This window comes from Orycteropus afer, unplaced genomic scaffold, assembly GCF_000298275.1.
Source record: "Orycteropus afer afer isolate SDZICR_OR568_19922 unplaced genomic scaffold, OryAfe1.0 scaffold00431, whole genome shotgun sequence".
In the NCBI taxonomy this organism is placed as follows: Eukaryota; Metazoa; Chordata; class Mammalia; order Tubulidentata; family Orycteropodidae; genus Orycteropus; species Orycteropus afer.
In genome coordinates, this window is record NW_006922018.1 from 471,918 (window position 1) to 497,980 (window position 26,063).

At 43.2% G+C, this 26,063-nt stretch overlaps 1 protein-coding gene across 1 annotated transcript in view; it reads right to left on the reverse strand.

The window, feature by feature from the left end:
- Positions 1-26,063, reverse strand: part of REEP1 (receptor accessory protein 1) — a 67,172-nt gene that overhangs the window by 24,913 nt on the left and 16,196 nt on the right. The window contains exons 2-4 of the mRNA XM_042782725.1: positions 22,060-22,136; positions 17,116-17,236; positions 13,564-13,677 (exon numbers count right to left, since the gene is read on the reverse strand). Coding sequence (XP_042638659.1) covers positions 13,564-13,677; positions 17,116-17,236; positions 22,060-22,127 — 303 coding nt within the window. The 5' untranslated portion in view covers positions 22,128-22,136. The remainder of the gene's footprint in view (positions 1-13,563; positions 13,678-17,115; positions 17,237-22,059; positions 22,137-26,063) is intronic.

Here is a 26,063-nt window from a genome sequence, read left to right on the forward strand (position 1 = left end):
TGTAAGAACCACTCCATAGCCTACCATCATGGGACTGGAAAGGTACACATACTTGGCCGTCTATGAAAATGAATGTCCTTGTGTGGAGAATCTGTCTTGTATACTCTCCTGTTTCTGATCTCTTCATTTCCCATGGTGTTGTACACATTGTTTCCTAGTTTTACTGTTGTTGCTTGTTTGTTTTAACAGACTCAACTTACTGCTTCTGGACACATCAATATAATATGGTCCAGGGAATCTTCCAGCTTGAACCCAGAAATTCCACAGAAGTCCCTTGGGCCAAGGGAGGTTGATACATTCCTGAGCATTGTACCTTATATGCTGAGCTAAAACTCATAAAATTGGACTCCAAGAGTTAAACCGTGTCATTGAATTGTCTCTTATCTGAGATCTTTAACTTCTCTTTCAGGGTTAAGAAAACCATGGAGACAACAAACTTCTAATTCTGTAGGTTTGGATCTATTAGGCACAGCAGAGGATGTGTTCCTAGGAAAGCTAAATCTTAATATCCTGGTATTCAAAGTAAAACAATTTACCACTAATCAAATGCCCAACCTCAGGGCCACAAAGCCCCAATTCATAGCTAAGCTTGGGTTTAAGCCCTTGATGAGGTCTTTTCCAGATGGACAAACCAAATGACAGGTGAAGGCTCTGGCAGAGCCAGAAATTTAGCCCTACTCACCACACACAGTATCTAATTCGACCGATGACAATATGAGTAAAGACAAAAGATTTTAGTGAGTCAGGCAATTGATACAAAGCCACCAGCATGACCACATCTCCCACTGATAATTCAAAGAGAGTTAGTATTTCTTTTTAAAACCCCATGGTGTACCCACCTTGCCGACAGTTAACCTCTACAACCATACATGCTCCACATCAATGCCAAGCAGGCTTCTTACCAACATGCTGGGTGAAGACTGGTGTCTTGTTTGTGACATAACATTGGATTAACAAACAAAACAGAAACAGAGAAAGGAGGAGAGAGAAGGAGAGAATTTCTACCAAAGATGGCATCAATAATCAAATTAAATTCATTCTCCAGGCATTAAACAAAGAAAAAACCACAACAGCAACATTAAGTTAATCTCATGTTAGATGCTATCTAGTTAACACAGTAAGAGGCTTTGGAAGGATGATGAAGTGGGACTAGCTATCTGTCCTCAGCACAGATTAATACATCACATATACACACACAGGTGCCAAGGTAGCAGGGACACCTGGCTCTGATCCAGACCATGTGCTGGGGGCCAGAGGTGGCTGCTTGACCTCTCTACCCAGCTGGATCAGTTTGGAGTTAGTCACACCTCTCAACAGGGTTACCTGCCCTTCTCTGGGGTCCAAAGAGAAGACAAAATGAAAGAGTTGAGCCACCTGATGAAGGGGAAAAGAAAAAAGAGCCATGGGCACCAAGCCAAGAAAATGGGGTTGAAGAGAGCCATGTTGTCCTTCTTCCCTTTCGCCCTCCCTCATGTATTATTCACTCATTCGAGAAGCAATAAGCACTGACAGAATGTTTACAAAGCTCTGTGTGAGTTATGACAGGATTCCTGCTCTTGAGGAGCTCACAGTCTAGCTGGGCATCAGACACATGGAAAGTTAAACAGTACAGGCAGCAGGTGACAAAGACAATGAGACGTGTGACCTTCAGAGGAGGGAGAGAACACTGTCGGCTGAAACACCCAAGAACAGCCTCACACAAAAGCTCAAAATTAAGCAAGGCCAGGGCTGTGTCTTCAGGAAGGAAGGGGGAGGGTATTGCTGGGAGGTGAGTGGTTTGGGCCAAGGTGTGAGAGTCGAAAAGCTAAGGGGTGTGTGGGCAACCATGAGTGAAATAGTCTGAGGAGAAAAGAGGCTTTGACATTATAACAGGAGAGAAGCCTGGAAAACTCAGGTTTCAGTTGCCTACCCTTGAACTTTGACTATTTCTCAGAGCTCCACTGAAAGCTTTTAGTAGTAAGAAAAAGGAAAAAAGAAAAGAAAGCTTTTAGTAGTGAGCAATGAGGAGAAAACGGGATCCAGAATAATGAGAACAGTCTGGTTATACCAGGTGGCACACACTGAGAGCTCTCTCCAGTATCTGTCCTCCCTTCCTCAGTTTGCAGCTGGGCACATGGATCCCTGGAGTAAAGACTCTATTTCCAAGCTTTCTTCCAGAAATTGCTCTTAATGGGAGACAGCATGCAAAAGCAAAAGCTAGCTGGCAAGGGAGGGCTGGTTTGGCGCTTCTGATTTCGAACAGGCTAGATTTGAGGTGTCAACAGAAGCCACTGATAGAGGTGAGGAGCAGGAGCTGGACAGGAGGAACGGCTGTGTTGAATAATGACAGTGCACAGATAAGTTGGGGCTCTGTATCCAGATAAGGACCTAGTCATGTGCTGGGGTCTCAAGGTCATCAGGAGGGACCCTCCACACATACACAGCTGTTCCGGCCTCTGCCTATGGAAGTCTACCATTAAGACAACTGCCTCAGCTGGAAGTTTTGTCTTATTCATCCTTCCTCCTTTAAGAGACAAAGGGCCCAGAGGACATTCATGTGAAATCTCAGGCTTCTAACAGAATTCACATAAGGAGCTCTGGTGTTACAGAGTCTAAGGCATTTGACTGCTAACCAGAAGGTTCGTGGTTCAAACCCACTAGCCACTCCATGGAAGGAAGACTGGGCAATCCACTTCTGTAAAGATTTATCACCTCAGAAACCCAAAGGGGGTCGCTATGAGTCATAATTGACTCCATGGCAGTGAGTTTGGGTTTTTTTTTTTTTTAAACAGAATTCACATACCAGATCTCTCTTCCTTAGGGGGGTAGGTAGGGAATGAAAGCCACTTGTAAAAGGACAATGAGAGGAGAGAGAGGACCAAAAGGGTGTGGGGAGGAAGGCTTAGGCACACACACACACACACACACAAATCTATCCAGCAACTAGTAAAAAGTGGAACTATAGTTATACTTAAATTTACAAACATTCCCCATGTTATCAGATGTGATAAAGCTTTAAAGAAACATCTTACAGTGAAATGCCTTTGTGATCCAAATTCCTGCACTCAGTATGTACTCCTGCATTTAAATGTCCCCCTCCCCTTACCTTAGTGACCTTTGCTAATGGGTACTAATGCACTTTCTTAACTCCTAAAGGTGTTTCGTGTAAAATGGTCAAAGAGCAGAGACCACCTTAAAAGCATCCAGAGCTGTGACTGACTCCAAAATGCTCAGCAGCCTATGGTCATCTCTCAGGTACTTAGCCACTGTTCTTCAGGGCCTGGTGGTGTAATCCAAAGCAAAAACCATCAGACACATTTCAGTCCAGTCTGGGTGCCGGAGGAGCAGGGAGAGGGAGGTGTGGCAGGGTGGGATGGGGAGGCACTTGGACCAATGCAAGTAACAATGGACAGGGAATTAGAGAATCCAGCTCTTATCCCAGCTCAGCAACTAGCAGCATGTGACCTTGGGCAAGTCACTCCACACTCAGGTTTCAGTTTCCTCCCTTATGAAGAGAGGGGTTTCAGCCAATGCATCAGAAGTTCCTTCCTGCTCTAGCAGCCTGAGCTTTGACATTCCTTTTGTCTTGGCAGGTGACAGATGCTGTAAGCTGCCCTTCAGGGGCCCACATACCTCAGGGATGACAGGAGGATGAAAGTATGGAAAATCAGGCCCCAAGCAGTGAGAAAACAGAAGCCCAAGGCAGGAGAGTAGTTTGCCCAGGGAAATGCAGCCCATGTGAGGCAGAGGCAGGACCAGAGCACTGGTAACACCCAATAGAGTTGTCGCTCTACCACTCCTGAAAGCCAAGGAGTGTCCTCCCACTGCAGGGAACTTGGCCTCCCTGCTGTTAAAGATCCTAAGTTGTAAAACACTTCCCAAATGCCAACATCTGACTTGTTTATTCTGTTCAAGGGTGAAGAGGAGGGCATGATCAACCTCAGAATCAAACCGATATATGAGCAGGATTGAATGTTGTTGTTGTTGTTATGTGCCGTCGAGTCAAACCCGACTCATAGCGACCCCTCCTTGGGTTTCTGAGGCAGTATCACTACGGAAGTAGGACTGCCCAACCTTCCTTCCAAGGAGTGGCTGGTGGGTTTGAACCGCCAGCCGTCTGGTTAGCAGGCAAGTGTCTTAGCCACTACGCTACCAGAGGATTGAATTTAGCATTTTTATGGGTTCCGTATTGTGTGAAGTCTTTATGTGCATGGTCTCATAACTATTTTGTGGCAGGCATATGATCATTTCAATTTTGCAGGTGAAAAAGCTGAAGCTCATGGAGGTGAAACATCTGCCCTAGATCCAAGTAGTAAGTGACAGAGCTGGGATTTTTAACCTTGATCTGCCTGCCTCCAAAGTCTACATTTTCAATATAACTGATGATAAGCATTGCTCGGCTTGTCATGGCAGCCAAAAATATGTCCCATGTTCTTTCATTCCTTTAATATTTACTGAGCACCTACTAGAGATACAGATAAGACATGAACATAAGCGACTACAACAGAGCACCACTGGAGAACCAAGGAGAGAGACCAAGGAGAGGGGGATCAGAGAAGGTAACATTTGACCTTGAAGGCTACAGAGAATTTTAAACAGGTAGAAACATGGGTAGAGAAAGGACAACATGAACAAAGGAAAGACAGGAAAAAGAAATTCTAGAAATAGCAAACTGAGTTGCTCTTTCTAGAAAAGCACAGAGGGTAATGCTACTGAATACAGTGTAAGAAGAGCTGGAAAAGTAAGGAGAGACAAGATTGGAAGGCGGGGGTCAGGGTGGTCTGTACAAGGCCTCAAATTAGAAGAGGATTACCCAAGAGTCAAATGCTTAGGTAGCTGCTGCAATCCAAGCTAGAAGGGAGAACGCATTTGTGAGATTTGGAGCACACTGCTTGTGAGGGTGGTGACTCTCTTATCACTAGAAAGAGGGAACACAAGAGGAGGGGCAGATTTGGAGTCAGGAAATGTTGTCTAAAGATATCAGGGAGATAGGGAGGAGATCATCCGCAGAGAACCAGAAATGCTGGACTTGAGCTTCAAGACATAGGTCATGAGAAGCCAGTTTGTAAACCACGTGTGTCAGGTTTACAGCTGACTGTAAAGGAAAAGATGAGGTGGCCCTGGGAAGGAGAGGAGGCCTGACAGAGCCCCAGAGAAATCTCAGCCTACACCAAGGAGTGAGGGAAGGGAAAAGAGAAGTGAGCATGAGAGAGAAGGTGAACCGAGGAGGTGCTGTCACCATAACCCAGAAACAGCTCTGCCTGTTTATGCGTGATTCTCAAACTATTTTCTCTGACCTAGGTTTAACCAAGGAGTTCTGGTGGCATAGTGCCTAAGGCACTTGACTGATAATCAGAAGCTGGAGGTTCAAACCCACCAGCCACTCCTTGGAAGGAGGGTTGCACAATCTACTTCCATAGTGATACTGCCTCGGAAACCCAAGGAGGGGTTGTTATGAGTCAGGTCTGACTCGATGGCACACAACAACAACAGGTTTAACCAGGCTCTTCTCTGAGGTCAGGTAAACAGGCTTCTCTCTTCTACTTGGACTCTTGATGCAAGAGGTGACATATAACCTCCAGAGATAAACATGGAACAGGGAGGAGGCCAGGAACATCAGACCAGCAACTCCATGTGAATCCTGGCCTTTCTCTTCAGCTGACTTGTGATGCCGAGTTGTTTGTTTTAATCCCTCTAACCAGCTCCCAAGTGGACTGAGGTCAGGTGACATTCCAGGTAGAAACAATGGGAGAAAAAGAATCCAGAATTACAAATTATGGGGTGTTGAATGACAAAACCACACTGTTTAAACGTCTTGCTTGATTCTGTTTAATCATGTTTTAAAAGGCTAAACTCAGGTATAAGTTGATTTGTTTGGGAGACTGAAGGGTAGTGAATACTTTCCAACCTTTTCAACAGGCTATCTATAACAGTTTGGATAACTCTGGTGTATAAAAGTGGTTGCTGTGGTGAATTCTAAATATTGATTGTATGTCACACAGTCCTCAGCTAAAACAGAAGAAAGAAGGCTAAGTTGATGTCAACTAGCACGTTGTTGTTGTTGTTATGTGCCGTCGAGTCGGCCCTGACTCATAGCGACCCCTCCTTGGGTTTCCGAGGCAGTTATCACTATGGAAGTAGGATTGCCCAACCTTCCTTCCAAGGAGTGGCTGGTGGGTTTGAACCGCCAGCCATCTGGTTAGCAGGCAAGTGTCTTAGCCACTATGCTACCAGAGCACAGTGGCTGGAAAATGCCCCTCTGAGGGTGTAAAGGACAAGTAGGGGGCTTCTGGAGTCCCATTCAGATTCAGCAGACACAAGAATAGGAAGCTGTAAAGTGAGACCTGGGGCCTGGAGGGGCATCAATATTCTCTCCTTCCTTGGAAATAAAAGCTGATACAGGAAGGCATTATAAAAAGAAAACCAGTACCTGTCTTCTGATTAACAGGCAGGTTTTTGTTTTGTTTTGTTTTTTTCTAGAAAGAAAACCCAGGTGAGCACAACCAGCTCCAGTCTGATGTGAAGCCCTAAATCGTTGGACTTATGAACTTCCTAGAATGAGTTTCTGATTCCCAAAATAGAGTTCATGGTGGTTTGAACCTAACCAAAAACCAAACTCACCGCTGTCAAGTCAAATCTGACTCATAGCAACCCCTCCTCAGGATTCTGTGGCAGTGTCACTACGGAAGTAGATTGCCCAACCTTCCTTCTGAGGAGTGGCTGGTAGGTTTGAACCTCCAGCCTTCTGGTTAGCAGTCAAATGCCTTAGGTACTATGCCACCAGAGCTCCCAGTGGTTTGAAAGCAGCACTTTATTTAAGCAAGAGACTTAACAGTGATAGGTAAAAGATAGGAAGAAGACTTTAAAAAAAAAAAAAAAAAACTGTTAATGCTTAACTGTTACAATTTTTTTTTTTTTAAGGAAAAATCAAATGGGAATTAAAAATACTGGATGGCAAAACATGATAATTTATCTCTCAGTGGATTGTGCATGCCTAGCTGTTCAGACACTAGGGCCATAATCAAGTCTCACTTGTCCCCTGGTGGCCACTTATCTTAATTGCAGGGAAAGTGCCTGAGTTTTATCTGGTAAGTCAGGAAAGAGGAAGTCATGATGTGAAAAGAGAGCAACGAGGGGAGAGGATGAAGAAATGGAAGCTACAGAATAGATGCTGCTGTAAGACTGAGTTTCATTTCCCTGTTTTCCTGGTGAACCTCATATACTGAGGAGCTGAAAGGGAAAGGGATGAGTCCTGTCAAGCCAAAGCAGATGTGGGGGAGGGGGGCAGTTTGTGAAAATAAGGCAAAGGAGAACCAAAGAGGTTTAACAGGTGGGGCAGCACTGCTCAAAAGAATAGTCTGTGATGATGGAAATGTTCTGTATCTACTCGAGCCACCAGACACAACTGGTTACTGAGGACTTAAAATGAGGGTAGTATGAGTGGGGAACTGAATTTAGATTTACTTAATTTAAATTTCAATAAGGCAGTCCCCAGGTTATGAACATCTACTCCTGTGTCTTTAAGAATTTGTAGGTAAGAGAGAACAGGTGCACATTGTTTTTCTTTAGCCTTACTTTAGTGCAAGATTCAAACCTTTTCACTGATTTAAAAGCTACATGTGCAGCAAGTGAAGGTGATTGTGCTGAAGAATTTGTTGCAGGTAGGGGTTGGCTCAATCATTTCAAAGTGAGGGCAAATTTACATACCATTAAAGGGCAAGTAGGAGTTGTCCTTAACTCAGACTTTGGTAACCTGGGAGCTGCCTGTACTTACATGTGGCAAGTAGGTAGCTACCATATGGAACAGAGCAGGCTTGGAAGAATCAGAAAGGTTTATTCTTCAGGTCAACAAGGTTTAATGAGTTGCTATGACTGCAAAACATGAAACAATTAGAAACTTTTGTTTTGAAGCAAAAGAAGATAACATCTCAACTTAAGAAGCTAACAAACAGGGAAATAAAAGATTCTAGGACGAAAAAAAACCCACACACATATCTGAAAACCATCTGGGGGAGGAGAATCTCTAATTCAAGAAGGCACACTTTACTTAGAGCTGCTTTCTTTAACAGGTGACTTTTAATAACAGAATTGGTACCTTAGGAACTGTTCTTGGGACAGAATCCCTAGGGGAAGGAAACATCATTTTTCAGCTTATGAGACAAGTGAAGGCAAGGCTGGTTTACCAGGTCTGAGCACTGGGCAGGTGGAATAGACCCAGTATATGGTTCAAATATCAAGGGGGAATAGGGTGACTGGATATACTTGACAGTTTTCAAATTTTTGTTCAGTTTTTCTCACTGTGGTTTCTCTTTCAAGGGAGAATCTGTTTTGCTTAGTAAATATATTTCTAGGGCATTCTTTTTTTAAAATAGAGATTTCCATTTCTAATCTCAAATAGACCTGAGCTCAATTTTCCCTCTGGGTGAAATTATAGGCTAGGAAACAACATCTAGGAGCAGAGCCAGCCAAGAGACTAGGGACACTTAGAAGATGCTAGAGAAGAGTGTTCTCAGGAAGGAGACAACAGTTGACAGTGCAAGAAAAGATGCATCAATATGGCCCAGGATAGTGATTATACCTTGGAGAAAACTGGGAGTGGGATGGGAGCAGACAGGCTTGGTGAGAAATTCCCCATATCTAATTTTTTTGTTTAGATGAATAAGAATTTATATTTGTACAGTGATAATGGTTTACACAATTTCTTCACATTTCGTGATGATGCAAAAACAAACAAAAAACTCTGCAAACATTAGTTTTATTGGGGAAAAAGACTCAACATTATATTTTAAAAAGTACTATCTAAAAGCATTCTTGAGAAGAATGGGAATTCCCGAGCACTTAATTGTATTCATGAGGAATCTGTACCTTGACCAGGAGGCTGTCGTTCGAACAGAACAAGGGGACACTACATGGTTTAAAATCAAGAAGGGAGTGTGTCAGGGTTGTATTCTTTCTCCACACTTATTCAATCTATATGCTGAGCAAATAATCCGAGAAGCTGGACTATATGAAGAAAAACGTGGCATCAGGATTGGAGGAAGAATCATTAACAACCTGATATGCAGACAATACAACTTTGCTTGCTGAAAGTGAGGATGACTTAAGGCACCTACTGATGAAGGCTGAAGAATACAGTCTGAAGTATGGATTACATCTCAATATAAAGAAAACAAAAATCCTCACAACTGGACCAATGAGCAGCATCACAATAAATGGAGAGAAGATTGAGGTTGTCAAATAATTCACGTTGCTTGGTTCTACAATCGATGCCAACGGAAGCAGCAGCCAGGACATTAGATGACGTGTAGCACTGGGAAAGTCAACTGCGAAGGAACTGTTTCAAGTGCTGAGGAGCAAGGATATCTCCTTGAGGACTAAGGTGCACCTGACACAAGCCATGATATTTCCAATCACCTGGTATGCATGTGAGAGCTGGACAATGAATAAGGAAGACCGAAGAAGAGTTGATGCTTTTGAGTTGTGGTGCTGGTGGAGAATGCTGAAAGTACCATGGACTGCTAAAAGAACTAACAGATCTGTCCTGGAGGAAGTGCAGCCAGAATGCTCCTTGGAAGCAAGAATGGCCAGACTTCGTCTCACCTATTTTGGTCATGTTGTCAGAAGGGACCATTCCCTGGAGAAGGATGTCATGCTTGGTAGAGTAGAGGGTCGACAAAAGAGGGGGAGGCCTTCAGCGAGATGGATTGACACGGTGGCTGCGATGATGGGCTCAAGTATAGCAGGGATTGTGGGGCTGGCGCAGGATCGGGCAGTGTTTCGTTTTGCTGTGCATGGGGTCGCTATGAGTCATAAATGACTCGATGGCACTTAACAACAACAACAACAAACAAAAGCACATCCAAAAGACTTTTCATTCTTCCGTTTAAGTTCTATGTTTCCTCCTGGGGAGCCACCAAGGACAGAAGAAAACGTGGGGGAGAGGGGGCTCTTGCCCCAGAGCCTCATCCAGTCACGTGACCCAGCTTCCTTTTCATCTGTCAGAACTCAGCCCATCTATCTGGCTAAAAACAGTAGACAATTTTGTGTGAGAACTGATGGGTGAGCTAAGGCAGACAGAGTCTAAGAGACTTCACATGGAGCCACAGGCAGGGTGCTCCAGAGGATTCTCAGTGGCTGATTTTTCAGCATTAGATGTCAGGCCTTTCTTCCAAGGTACCTCTGGGTGGACTCCAACCGCTTACCAAAATTTTGATTAGCAGCTGAGCATGTTAACTGTTTGCACCATCCAGGCCACCAAAACCAGTTCATTGACAATGAGTCAGAATCTACTCAAAAGTAGTTGGTTTTCATAAGTAAGGTGACCTTAAGTCTCAGTTTGCTTGAGATGGACCTGCCTGCTGTTCCGTCATAATTATGATAGCACTCATTTTATTCTCTGAAGTGCTATGATTTGGATAATAAATTATATGGTCTTCCTAGCCATGGGTGACTTGGCAGGGCATTTTTTTTTTGCAGGCAATTGCTCTGACTGTTCCCCCCGGGGGAATCAACAAAGTAGCTAAGAGCTTGGCTGGGAGCTTGTTGTTGTTGTTGTTATGTGCCGTCGAGTCGGCCCGACTCATAGCGACCCCTCCTTGGGTTTCTGAGGCAGTATCACTACGGAAGTAGGATTGCCCAACCTTCCTTCCGAGGAGTGGCAGGTGGGTTTGAACCGCCAGCCGTCTGGTTAGCAGGCAAGTGTCTTAGCCACTATGCTACCAGAGCTCCCTGGCTGGGAGCTAGGAGCTACAAAAAGAGGTTGAGGAATTTGTATTCCCATCGTGGTATTTCCCAGCTGGCACTAAGTTTGGGGAAATAAACATTGCCAGACACACCGCTTTCCTCATTCTCAAGGTGAGTGCTTCTAAGGGGGATAAACCTGTATCCCAGGACAGTTAAAGAAGTTGACTGTTTTAACTTGGATCACCTGCACCCTTATGGGGCCTCTGCCAAGAACCATGCAGAGCCAGCTGTTTAAAATTCATCTGGGGAACTTGTTAAAAATAGAGATTCATGGGCCCACTGCCTGAGATTCTGATTCAGCACGTCTGAGAATCTATTAAAAAGACAAAGTTCCAGGTGGTTTGGACATAAAAACCAGATTTTTACCCTCTGGTGAGTCATCAAGGAGCCCTGGTGATGCAGTGGTTGAAGAGCTCAGTTATTAAATGAAAGATTGCTGGTTCAAACCCACCAGCTGCTCCGCCGGAGAAAGATGACACAGTCTGCTTGTATAAAGATTTACAGCCTTGGAAACCCTATGGGGCAGTTCTACTCTGTCCTAGAGGGTTGCTATGAGTTAGAATCGACTCCATGGCAGTGGCTTTGGTTTTGAGTAAGTCATCATCCTTTGATCTCTCCCTGGAGCATTCTACTGTTGCTATGGAAACTACTGATCTACACCTCAGCCAGGCTGGATTTTACTTTTTTTTTTTTTTAGTATACATCTCACTGTTTCAAAAATAGAGGGCCTTATTTTTGGAAGCGAAAAGATGTTTTTTTCTCTCAAGATATTTCTAGTTAGGAAAAGCAAAGCCCCCATAAGGCAGGCAGAACATTTTCTCCTCTGAAACCAATTTAACAGAAGCTGGCGTCCCTCACTCCTTTAGTTGGTCTGAAAAGAATAAGCACGTATTTCTTGAGGCAAGTGACACACTATCTGGAGTTTCCTTCGGGTCTGAGTTGTTGTTTGGTGCCTGGCTGGAGAAGTTGTGGGCACTCAGGCTCCCCAAGTGGTCAGAGGGACAGATGGTGGTTAGGAACCACGGACCAAGACAGGAATCAAGATTTTGGAGGGTCCAACTTGATGCAGACCTGGAAAAGGATGGCCCTGCAGAAGTTACTATCAGAATGAATGTCTTCACGTGAGGCAAAGTGGCTGGGTGGCTAGTATTGAGCTGATTAATACATCTCATTCATACTTTGCAACTGAACTGTGACTTCACTGGTACAGAAGCAGAGGCAATGGAGTGGGAGAGGGGCAGAGAGAGGGGTTTTGTAGCTTTATGTTTAAAGATTGACCTCAGGTAAAAAGTCAAGAAGGTTTATGTATGGAAAGAAACTTTTCTTTCTTGCTTATGGGGAGGGGGAGATAGGGAACACTGCAAATAAACAAAAATGCATTGGAAAAAAAAAAAGACCTGAATTTTTTATTTTTTATTTTTTTGGCTTAAAAATAAAGGCATAAAATGGTTCCATCTCAAATAGAAGACTCTTAGAATTCGCTGATCTTTGTAAATCTTCTTGGGATACAAAAGCAGATATTTTTCTTCTAAAGATAATCACTGGGACCTTGCCAGCAACTATTAGGCAGGCAGGGCCACTCCAGATACCAGGTGAAACACTTCACTACAATTCTGTATCACAGAAGGAGCTGGTTCTTGCTGGAATAGGAACCATCCCTTTTGTTCTCCTCCCTCCTTCTGTCCTAGCCTTTGTCTACAAAATTCTTTGACTTTGGGGGAGAAGGTGCTTTTTAAGTCTCAACCCTGTGTGCTGAGTCCTTCCAGAGATGCTCTTAACATGCTGTTTCTTGGTTCAGGGCACAGAAAACCAGCTCTGGTCCCTTGACCCAACTAACTCAGCACCACCCTTCATCCTACCATCTCTTCAAACCCATGGAGTTGTGAGATCTGTATTAATAATCCTCTTCCAAGTCCTTTCACAGCTCTACCACCTCTTTCCCCAAATCTTCACATCACCATCCATGACTGGTGGCTTCCATTTGTTAATGCAACTTGCCTCCCAACCACTGAGTCTTTCTAAACATCAGCCGAACTGCCTTTCCTCCACCCCAGCCGACTGTAGACTCCTAGACCACATTTAGACTTGGGGGAAGGGACTGCCACTGAGGAACACTAGGGCAACTGCTGGGTTTATTCAGAGTAAATATCTGATCAATAGGTGTTTTTAGGCCTGGGTACATAACGAGAAACAGACACAAGGACAAGGAGAGTGTGAGGTGAGAAGAAGCTAGGATGGAACACAGGACTCCAAAGGGCTGGATGGAAAAGAGGAAGTCATGTTCAGATCACAATATTCCACAAGCCCACTGTTTATTCCAAACCTCCTCCAAATATCTGGTATGAGTGCTATGCACATCCTCTTTCTCCATGCTTGGACCACTTGATTTACCCTGGGGCTCCAGGTTCCCTCCCTGTCTGCTGGGCCCCATCAGCTTGGAGTCCTGTCACTCACTCAGGCATTTTCTCCACCATTCTGAGTTTATGTGACTCTCCCAGTGCACCTGGGAAACTGCAGAGAAGCGCTGTCTCCCTTTCTCCCCTTCCCTCTTCACTCTTCTTTCTCCTAGGCTTAAGCTTCAAGCAATTTAGAGACGCTTAACCTGGGATTCAAAGATAAGCTTCAGGGGCTCTGGGAATCTCTTAATATTATACACATCATTTGTGTGTGTGTGTGTGTGCAATGTTCTTGGCTTCACCATTTTATTTTTTGTTCAGCTTTTCAAAGAGAACCCAGAAAAGATGAGGAACCACTGGTTGGTTCTTAGCCTGTTGGTAAGCAAAGCAGACTGGAAGACTGAAATGCTCACAAAGCCGTGGTGGTCAGGGCCCAGCACGGTACCTTGGAAGCAGCCATCACTGCCGCCGTGGCTGCCACGTTCAAGCCTCGCTTCCCAAAGTGTACAAGGGCATCATAGCTTCGGTCTTTTGCTTGGACCAGGCAATCATCAATTTCCTGTCACAGAAACAAAGAGGCACACTGAGTTTAAAAGGTTCAGATAAGCCTCTATGCTCTCTCTCCCTTCTGAGATCTTGGCTAGAGCTTGTCTCAACATTTATTCTCACTGGGACAGGAATGTCCTTGACACTTTGAGTGTGTGTATGTGTGTGTAGCTAGGAAGAGAAGAGAAACAGTAGATACCAGAGCAAACCAGTTTCTGCCTGGTCGATTCTGATTCATGGTGACCCCCCCACACACACACACATACACACAAAAAGGGTCTGACACATGGTCAGAGTAGAACTGTGCTCCAGGGTTTTTCATGACTTATTTTTCAGAAGTTGATTACCAAGCTTTTCTCCCAAGGTGCCCTGGGGTAGACCCAAACATTCAGCTTTTCAGTTAGTGGCTGATCACGTTAACCATTTGCACCACTCGGGCTCCAGAGGAGATGCAGGGAATTGGAAAAGGAGTTTTTGGAGGAGAAAAAAACAAAAACACAGTGCCTTGCTGACTCAGGAAGCTTTTCTCCAAGCAACACCCTAGGATTGCTTCTAAAGCCGTCTAACCCTCCAGGGAGATTCTAAGGGATTCTGGATGTGGACAATTCTGCCATTCCACACAACCTCTCTACAGACCGTGGGAAGAACTTGGGGTGGAAAGGATGCTAAGAATCAAGTGTCTAACCTCAACCTGCCAGTAACTGGCTGTCAGACCTTGGAAAATACTTAGTCTCTCCATGTACAATTTTATCTTCTGAAAAATGAGGATCAGGCTTGTAACTAACTCATGGATTACTGTGAAGATTAAATGAGACTGATTCCAGCAGAGTATCTAACAGTGGCTGGTTTACATAAATGATAACTGTTCTGGTTCCCTAGTGCCACTCTGACAAGAAATATACCACAAAAGGAATGGCCTTAACAAACAGGAGTTTATTCTCTCACAATTTGGAGGCTTTAAGTCCAAGTTCAAAGTACCAGGCTCTAGGGGCTGGGTGAAAGCCCCTCAACCTTGGGGTCCAGCTCTGCCTCCTGCTTCCGGCCCACTGGAGCTAGAGGCATTTCTTCACTCACACAGCTGCTGAGGCTGAGAAGCCCCAAGGTTGACAAAGAAAAAGGCACAGTCCTGATGTTACCAAACCACACGACAGGCCGTTAACTTAAGTCCATTGTAAGTCCCAAGGTTGGCAGAGCACAGCAGGCTGCTGAGCAATGCCACGGCTACACGCAGGGTCCAAGCGTGCCAAAGGTTAGAGACCAGTCCCAAGACTTCTCCTTAAATACAGGAAGCAGACCACATCCCAATGGCAGCTACTCAGCTGCTTGTGGTAGATCCTACCATGGAGTTGATTGCCAGTCTCATCATGGGGAGTAACTACCACCAGCTGCCCAGCCACTCAACCAGGCCCAGCCAAGTTGACACACACAAACTTAACCACAACAATAATAACCATTGTTATTGTCCTCATTTAGAGGAGCTTGGGGCCCTTGCAACTCTAAAATTCTGTTATCCCTTAGTTATTTCATTCTAAATTACAATATATCATTATGTACACTGATGGGAGAGATCAGGAAGCAGAAAGAAATGGGGTTTATTTTTGTTGATAAGGGAGGTCATCTTACCGATATTAAAATGAAAGCAGAAACTAGAACTCAACCAGCACCATACAACCAAATAAAGATGTGGTGGAAAAACAGGGTTGAGGTCTACATCTATCAAGGAGACCAAAACAAAGTAAAATATTGGTTTAGTTCAAATTTGGAGCTCTGGTGGCACAGTGCCTAAGGCATTTGACTGCTAACCAGAAGTCTGGTGGTTCAAACCCACCAGGTGCTCCATGGAAGGAAGATGGGGCAATATACTTCTGTAAAGATTTACCACCTTGGAAACCCAGTGGGGGTTGTTATGTGTTGGAATCAATTCAATGGCAGTGAGTTTGGTTTGTTTTTTGGTTCAGTTCAAATTTGGATCAACTGGTTTATTCAAATTTTTAATTTTGGGCCATTTTGTTGTTGTTGTTGGTGGTGGTGTATGCAAATAGCTGTTGTGGGATCACAGTAGTTCATTTCAGAGCCCAGTAAGACAATGACATTTGGCCTCGGTCTTGTTTGAAGTTCTGCACGTTAGAGCATTTCCTGTGCTTTGAGGGTCGCAGGGGAGTTAGCCAACTCCCCACTTGATTCCCTGTTTAAACTTCGCCAGGAAGTCACAGTAGTAAGTCTTCTAATTGTGACCTCTGACTGACTCCAGAAATGATTCTTGGCAGCTCTTAAGAGCCTGACACCTTAACTTCAATGAAAATTACATTGGCAGCTTCATGATAAACCCAGTATTCAAGGAAAGGGAAGCAGAAAGTATGTGGATTTAATAATTAGATCAAGACAGAGCCCCCATGCCTCCAAATCTACCCTTTTGGAATGAGAGGTACTATGATTCTAGTTCCTAAAGGGATTCTCAATATGTTTACAGTATCCTGATTATCCAATTGATATGTTCCCCAAAACCTTCCTGATGAAGTCCAAAGTATTCAACTTTCAGAAACATTAGAAATTAATGTACCAAGACACAAATGGTGCTCCAATTTTATATTAGGGTAATGTAACACAATTATATTACAACTAATTATACCATGTTGTTAACATAATTATACAATTATATTACAATCAACAAATTATACAATATTGGAAACTTTTGACCTAATAATACTACTCTTGAGAATTTATTCTCAGAGGATAAGTCAAAAGAAGTAACTAAACTCCATGCTAGTAGTAAAGGGGCACTTCTATTATGGCAGATCACTATGAAGACCATGGGAGCTCTGGTGGCATAGTGCCTAAGGCACTTGACTGCTAACCAGAAGGTTGGCAGTTCAAATCCACCAGCCACTTCTCAGAAGGAAGACTGGGCAATCTGCTTCAGTAGATACTGCCTCGGAAACCCAAGGAGGGGTCGCGACTTGACGGCACATAACAACAACAACAACAATGAAGACCAAGTAGAAATGGACTACATGCAAGCTCATGTGAAGATCTCAGCATACAAATATTGTATCTATGTTAATTTTTTAAATTCTATGTTGTTGAGAAAGAATTTGTCTATATAAAAATCATCTGCAAAAGGACAGGGCCTCAACTTGAAAAAAGGAAGGCAATTCAGTTTAGGGGGTTGAATTGTGAGTGAAGTTTTCATTTTGTTTCAACTTATGGAAATGTTTTACAATAAAGGATGATAAAATAACATCTTTCAGAGAATTTTACCACTATTTCTATACTTATCAGAAAAACAGACTTTAAAAAATAAGACTAAAAGGAACAACTTGTTGGAAGTAAGTAAGAGCCAACCAAGGAGTCTTCCTGCAATCACATGATCAGTCCACTGACCTGCCAAGCGCCCACTCCCTAAACTGTATCCTTTGCAGGAAGGAGTGAAAGTCCAAACAGGGTAAGTTACCTTTTCTTTTGAAGACAGCGTGGGATGTACAAATTTCCTGTATAGGAGGCTGGAGCCTTTTGTGTAGGGAGACAGCAGCCAGGCTACAAATGCTATTTTTAGTTCATAATAGAATGGAAACCTGGAGAGAGAAAAGAAAACACACATCCCATTAGGTTCTTGGCCAAACTGCCTAGGGCCTATGACCTATAAGACTCTGCACACCACTGCCAGGTCCCCCCAGACATCTCCTTTCTTCACATGTAAAGGCATGTGCACATACATGCACACACACAACATAACCCCAAAGCTTCCCTTTGAAAGCCCAATTCCTACTTTGTCAGAGCAAACCAAGTACCCAGGTTTTCTCTAGCAATCACTCTATGTCCTCCCTGGCAACAGCGGTAGCTTTCTGACAGGATGGGCTGTCCTCATTTAGGGTGGAGCCAGAGCTCAAGCTGTAACCTGAAGAGAAGCCCAGGTCTGTGCCCTCACACATAGTCATTCACTCTTTACTTGTGAGCCAACAAGCCACCAACACCAGGAGAAAGTACAGTGGAGTAGAGCTGACAAAGAACTCCAGACTGAGAATAAAAGCCACCCCTATCTTGGCTGTATTCATGGCCCAAATAGAGGCAGAGGACAGGAACCCAGCTCTTGCCAGGAAATAGGGTGCTAATCATCCTACTCCATTCAATGGCAGGCAAATGGATCTTGATCTTTTTGGTGCTAAAAAAAGAAGACAGGGAACACACAAGTCTGGAGTTTGAAGTCCTGCATAGATTTGAGCCCATTCATTTCTTCATTCCACAAACACTTAACCAGCAGCACTTCTATGTGTCAGCTTGCTAAGGACTGGGGGTTTGTTGTTGATGTTCTGTGCCATCGAGTCATTTCTGACTCATAGCGACCCCTCCTTGGGTTTCTGAGGCAGTATCACTACAGAAGTAGATTGCCCAACCTTCCTTCCGAGGAGTGGCTGGTAGGTTTGAACCGCCAGCCTTCTGGTTAGCAGTCAAGGGCCTTAGGCACTATGCCACCAGAGCTCTCAGGACTGAGGGTAAAATAGTGAACAAAGGAGACCCAGTCCCTGATCTCTGGGAGCTTCCAGTCTAGTAAGAGAGTCAGAGGCACAGACAAGATTCTGGCACCCTTGGAACTTCTTCTTTTTTTTTTTTTTTTTAATTTTTTACTGTAATATGGGTAAAAGTTTACAGAACAAATTAGTTTTCCATTCAACAACTGATCTGGCACCCTTGGAACTTATAGTCCAGTTTGGGGAACAGAAATATGTCAAATAATCACAAGTAATACGTAAGAATATATAAGAGAAACCCAAGATAAGTGCTATCATGGGCCTGTGTTAGTCCACATGGTGCCTTGTATCTATTAGACAAAGCCAGTCCCTACAACTGGATGCAGTTCTGTGGGCACCTAGCTTGGCAAGCAAAGCTTGGCTGTGTTTCAGCTCCAGTTGCCTCCTCAGCCAGGTACCTCATGATGTGAACAACCTGCACAATCATATTTAGCCGTCCTGATGCTATGAAGGAAAATGATAGGATTCTGTAAGTGCAAATAACAAGAAGACCTGTGCTAGTCTCAGGTATCAGAAAACTAAATCCCTCCCAGGCATCTTCCCTCCTAGAAATAAAGGAGTTGGAAATAAAAAGCAGCTTCTAGTAAGCCATTTCGGGAGCTCTGGTAGCATAGTGGCTAAGGCACTTACTTGACTGCTAACCAGAAGGCAGGCGGTTCAAACCCACCAGCCACTCCTCGGAAGGAAGGTTGGGCAATCCTACTTCCGTAGTGATACTGCCTCGGAAACCCAAAGAGCTGTCGCTATGAGTCGGGGCCGCCTCGTCAGCAAACAACAACAACAACAACAACAACAGTAAGCCATTTCAGAGCCCTTTAATTCTCTCACACATGCTCTGCTAAATTAGCTGCCCCACACATTCTTTCTTTCCTCATCAAGGTCGCCTGCTTTCTGCCTCTGACAGGCTTGCCATGCATATTCCCCCAGAAAACAGGAAACACGTTCATGGCAAGACACATTTAATGTTTCACAGCCAAAAGAGAGATAGGGCTGAGGGAACAGAGGCCATGATTCTCCCACATTTGAACATTCTGGTGACTCAGGATGAAATTTTGTTTTGAAAACAACTCTTTGTCAGCCCCAAGGGGAAAGGAAATGAATCCGCAAGCTCAGGTATCAACATAATCCCAAGGGCACTTGTCACACTGTGGCTCTCTTATTATGAAAATGTGTACTTTTTTTTTTTTTTAAAAATAAGTGATGCAGATAATTTAAAAAATTCTGTAAGTCCAAAAGAGTATACATCAAAGGGTCTTCTTCCCTCCCCTGGCCCCTAACCTCTTTTCCAAAAGCAAGCACTATGATGAGTTTCTCATGTATTCTTCCAGTGGTCGACTAAAGCTAGGCATATACAATCATGTAGCAGGTTACATACCATCATCTGTCTGTCAGCTTGTTGTACTAGGATGGGTTGCGTGTTGCTATGATGCTGGAGGCTACGCTATTGGTATTTCAAATACCCGCTTCAAATACCCGCAGGGTCACTCATTACAGGTTTAAGTGAAGCTTCCAGTCGAAGACAAATTAGAGAGAAAGGTCTGGCAATGTACTTCTGAAAATTAGCCAATGACAAGTCTGTGGATCACCACAGAATATTGTCTGATTCAGTGCCAAAAGACGAGCCTCTTAGGTTGGATGGCACTCAAAATACACAGAGGCTGCAACAGTGGACTCCCCACAATTGTGAACACGGAGCAGGACCAGACCTTTTGTTCTATCATGCATGGAGTCACCATGAATCGAAGATGACTCAACATCAACTAAAAACAGGAGGAATATATAACTCCCTTAACACCTCCCCCAGCACACACCTTCCTATACTTTTCTTCCTCCTTGCACACATACACATAATTAACAATGTATCCTGGGGATTATTTCATACTAGCAGGTGTAGAGCTCTGGTAGCATAGTGGCTAAGACACTTGCCTGCTAACCAGACGGCTGGCGGTTCAAACCCACCAGCCACTCCTCGGAAGGAAGGTTGGGCAATCCTACTTCCGTAGTGATACTGCCTTGGAAACCCAAGGAGGGGTCGCTATGAGTCAGGTTTGACTCGACGGCACATAACAACAACAACAGCAGGTGTAGATGCTTCACTCTTGTCAATGGCTGCGTACCAGCATCTAACCAGGCTCCCATGGGTAGATATTTACTACAGCAGAGCTGCAGTGGACCTTTTTGCATATGCTTCTTTATATACACACAAAGGTATTTTTAGGATAAATACCCAGATGTAGAATTTCTGTATGCATTTTATATATAGATAGAGGTTGCACCTCCTCGCAGACTATGTGAGAGAACCTGCTTCCCCACAGCCGGCCTTACCCCACAGTACATGCACAACTGTGGATACTTTTAAAGCCTGCCCCAGCCTAGGGTTAGGGTTTGTGGGCTAAGTTTTCACACTGGTGTCTGAGTAGTCCATTTGGGCCGCCCAAGCCTCATTTATTCCCTAGCAAACCTGTTGTATTTTTGGCCCAAATAGAGGCAAAGGACAGGAACCCAGACCCTCCTTGTTCTTTAGAGTCTTCCCTGTGTATCTCACCCTTACTGATGTAGTCTTTAAAAATGTGCTGAACATTTACATCAGGTAGATACAATCCTTAGAACAATCAATCATGGGAGAAGAGAAGGGCAGTGTTTGCACAGGGAGATGGCTCAGGGGGCAGGAACGCATGGAGGGGATGGACACAGGAAGGAGATGGCTGCATGGGGATAGTGGGAAGAGAGCTATTGCACTGTGGGGAGTTGCAGTCAATGCCATGAAACAAAATGTGTATGAACTGCTGTGTGGAAAATGAATTTGCTCTGTAAACTTTCACCCAAATCACAATAATAATATTAAACCCTTCTGCCTCCCAACCTTCTGGCTTCACTGCCCAGGCCTTCTCTTGTCTGGTAGGCAAAGCACCTCCCATGACAAGTCAGGGTAGTAGACTTCTTTTGGGGTGGCCTCCAGCCCTGCCCATTTGGGGGCTACTCTTCCAGGCAGCTCTGGACTGGCACAAGAGAATGTCATTCTGTATTCCCCTGTTCTCTGTGGGTGATAGCATGTCCTTTGAAACTGTCTGGGGGCCAAAGAAATCCCAAATCAACTGATTATAAAGGAATGGTTTTGTTCCTCAGGCCGAAAGTTGGCATAGCTATCCAGAGAAGAAAAAAGGTAGTAGTTAAAGCCTGGTAACTCCTGACGTTTCCAGGACTTTGGTTTAAAGGCGGTCCTTTCTAGTCTTTTACCATTAACTAGAATTTCAAGTCTACAGTCTACTGTTATTATCAATTATTACATTTTCTTTCAATTTCTTTCCTCAAGCTTTTTTCCTGTCCCACTTGTCTACTCAAAAATAGCCACTAGCTATTTATTGAGTCATTCATTTGTTCAGTTGGGAAAATTCTATTGAAAATATACTACATGAAAGGTATGTGCTAGGAATTATAGAGAAACCAAAGCCTGGCTAGATATGCCTTCATCCTTAGAGGTTATCTCTTAGCAGAAGAACTAAGACAAATAGGCAACCCCACCTACAAGTTACAGGGGGAGAATGAACAAAGTCTTAGTAGGGATAGGGCTTTGCTTTTCTCCCAACTTCCTTTCATTACTCATCAACAACCACTTCAAAATTCTTCTGTCTCGTCCATCACTATATCCACAGTGCCTAGAATACTACCTGCATACAAGGTCATTCAATAAATATTTACTGGAAGAATAACTTTTATAAACCAATTTATTTAAATGCTCCAATTAACACCCCCTGCGCCTCTGTCTCTGGTCTGAGGTAAGGTCTGAAGCTGGTTCTAACCATTTCTGACTTCTTTTCTGACACTAGGAAAAATCCTCCTATGAACATCTCAATTCCTGGAGTACTCACCAACAAAGGAAGATGTCTGTGAATGTCTCTGCTGTGGTGAAAAGTGCAAATATAATCCAGTACATCATCCATTTGACCTTGGGAAAGAGAAAGCAACAAAGCTAACAGGTACAGTAGGAGAAGCACAGACTCAAAGGCAACAAAGGTGAATACTATTTGAATTATTACACAATCCTGCAATAGTAGGAATAATAATAATCAATGAGTGAACACATAGATATATGGTATGGGAAGGCAAATGGGACTATACCCATGATATATTTAGGTTTGACAGAGGATATTTCTACATATGTATTTATATGTGCAGCTAATATATCCATGAATGTAGTAGAGCATACAGGGGGCAAAATTATGAAAACATCTGAGTTACAACCAAACACCCTGAGGGAATGAGTTGCTGGGAATGGAGATTTGGGATCATAAGTCTCTGGGGATGCTAAGGTCAATTGGTATAACACAGTCCACAAAGGCAATGTTCTACATCCTACTGTGGTGAGCAACTGAGTCTTAAAAGCTTATAAGTGGTCACCTAAGTTACAACTCTTGGTCTCTGCCTGTCTGGAACAAAAAAGAGTGAAGAAAACCAAAGACACAAGGAAACAATTAGTCCAAAGGACTAATGGACCACGTGAACCCCAGCCTCTGCAGTCCTGAGAAAAGAACTAGATGGTGCCCAGCTACCACTGCTGACCACTCTGAGAGGGATTACAATGGGAGGTCCTCGATAGAGTGGGAGAAAAATGTGGAACAAACTCAAAATCATAAACAAGAGTTGGCTAACTGGCTCGATAGAGATTGGTGGAACACCCAAGACTAAGGCTCTTGGACACCTTTCAAGCTTGAATTCAACTCCTGTGGTCCAACTTTCAGCCAAACAACAGAGATGCATATAAGGTAAGCAACAATTCTAGGGAAGTACGTACTCCTTAGAACAGTCGACCACACAGAATCAAAAGGGCAGCATTTGCCCAGGGATAAAGCTCAGAAGGCAGAAAGGGATAGGAGAGAAGGGCAAATAGAAATGGTAAACACAGGGAGAAAGTGAGAAGAGTGCTGCTACAGTGTGGGGACTACAATCAATATCGTGGAACAAAATGTGTACAAATTGTTGAATGGAAAATAATTTTCTCTATAAACTTTCACCCAAATCACAATTCAAATATATATATATATATATATATATATATATATTTTTTTTTAAAGGATAATTGGTTGTTCAACCTTACCCACCATCAAGAGTAACAGGCCCAGATAGTTGATGCTGAGGCATGTCCAGGCACTGCAGCCTGCATTTGCAACCTCTCTTCCCTATTCTTTCCTAATTCCTGTCTGGTTCCACTCCAGACCTTGGTGCTGGAAGGAAACTGAGTGTTTCCCAATTGATTCTTGGCTAAGGGTCAATTAGACCTAGAGCTGCTTTCAGGAACCCTCAAATGATCTAGGGAGGCCTGAAGACCAGGAATGACCTGGGATCCAGTCTGGTGATTTTTCTAGGATTGACACACCAGGTGAGTAAACTCCCCAGGCCTCTGCAGAAACTATACTTTAACCAGTCTGGGCTCTCTGGTAAGGTTCCCTGTCACTTTAGAACCCTTTCCTGTGATGAGGTCTTTATGGATTGAATTGTGTGCCCCCTTTCCCCCAAAAAAAATCCTAACCCCTCTGGTGGTGCAGTGGCTAAGTGCTCAGCTGCTAACTGAAAGGTCAGTGGTTCAAACCCACCAACTGTTTTGCAGAAGAAAGATGAGGCAGTCTGCTTCCATAATGAAATCTTGGAAATCCTATGGGACAGTTCTACTCTGTCCTAAAGGGTTGATATGAGTCAAAATCAACTCAACAACAACTTTTTTTTTTTTTTTTTCTTTTAAATACTATGATGTACTCCTGCCTGGCAATAAGGTTTTCTTTGTTATGTTAATAATGTCCTATGAGTGCAGGGTATGCCATAAATCTAATCACATCTGAATTATAAGGAACAGCATAGACACAGAGATAAGCAAGCATAAATGGAGGAAAGACTGATGCCATGTGAAGATGAACAAGGGACCAAGGAATGCTAGGGCTAGAGAAGCTGAGATAAGGATCTTTCCATCAGAGAAAGAGCCTTCCCCTACAGCCAGTGCCCTGAATTCAAACTTCCAGCTTCCTGAACTGTGAGAAAATTAATTTCTCTTCTTTAAAGTCACCCATTGTGGTAGTTCTGTTACAAGCAGCATTAAAAAATGAAGACAAGGTCCCATGGCCCATCTCAAAAATTGGATCTTTCTTTTAATCTCTCTCACCTGATTATCTCTTTTCATTTCCACTGTCTCCCTCCTCCAGCTGAAGTTTTTCTTCCCTCTTTTCTGAACTACTGCAAGAATCTCCTAACTGCTTCCCTTGTCTCCTAACTTTCCCCTTACCAACCCATCCTACAGAGTGCCACCATACCAAAAATCTACAAATTCATGCCACCACTCCCCCATTAAACATCTTCCAGTATGCAGAATAAATCCAAATGTCATAGTCTGTAACTCATGGCTTCTGGTAAATGGTCAAGTAACTTCTACTGGGATAACTAACTCTCCTGCCAATAACAATAACAAACTCTGTACAAAATATTTTTTAAAAAACAATTATTTGAAGTCAATGGAGACCAAAGCAAAGAAGACAGAAATTGGAAGGGATTCAACCCTTGAAATAAGGGAAACACACTACGTTAGATCCAAGTTGATGTGGCTCAGTGCACTGCCCACTCTGTGTATTATGGGGTAGATAGAACTGAAGCATAAATGCAGTCTTCTTGGCCTAAGGGATTACAGAATGGAGTTTGAGATTACCAGAGACTGGAAATTGAGAGGGAAAAAGTCCAGAAAGAAGGAAGCCATGGATTCAAGAGAAATGAAAACATGTGTCCACACAAAAACTGGTACATGAATGGCATTATTCATAATAGCCAAAAAGTAGAAAAAAACTAAATGCTCACCAAGTAATGAATGGATAAATGCAATGTGACATGTCCATGGAAAATTATTCAGCCATAAAAAGGAATGCAGTACTGATACTTTCTTCCATGTGGATGAAACTTGAAAACTCTACGTTAATGAAAGAAGCCATTCACAAAAGATCACATATTCTACAATTCCATTTATACAAAATGTCTATCATAGGTAAATCCATAGAGTCAGAGTAGATTTATGGTTTTCAGAGGCTGGGAGGAAAGAACAACGAGAAGCAACTGCAAATGGGTACAAGGTTTCTTGCTGGCTTGATAAAAATGCTCTAGAATTAGTAGTGATGTTGCACAATTCTGTGAATATACTAAAAACCACTGAATTATATACTTTCAAAGGGTGAATTCTATAGTATGTGAATTATATCTCAATAAAGCTGTTATTTTTAAAAGCTCAAATAACAAACATCAGTACTTTTTGCAAATACTTTAATTTTCTTGAAACAACTGACAAAATAAGTTGAATCAATTGTAAGTGGATAAACATAAAATCAATGAGCCCATGTTAATGAAGCAACCTGTTAACAAAGTCTTTGTATGAAAGCTGTTTCATTTGTTACTATTTATCAAGATATTTGTCCTAGAAGGAATAGAGTAGGTTCAATATTATTATTTTTTAAGTATAAATATGCTAAAAAATCTACAGAAAAAGAAGGATTTAGTAAGTGAAAGATATCAGGAGAGAGAAGAAAAAAATATATTCTAGAAGTGAAAAAAAACAGTGTCTGAAATGAAAGTTATTGCATGAGATCAACAGCAGATTAGACACAACAGAAGATCCACGAATATGAAGACAAGGCAACAGAAACCATCCAGACTGAAATCTAGACAGAAAAAAAAAAGGATACTCAATACCTGTGAAACAATATCAAACTATCTTAAAAAGAAAACCAACCTTACTGCCATCGAGTCAAATCTGACTCATAGTGACTCCTTCTTGAGTTTCTGAGGCGGTATTACTACGGAAGTAGATTGCCCAATCTTCCTTCTGAGGAGTGGCTGGTGGGTTTGA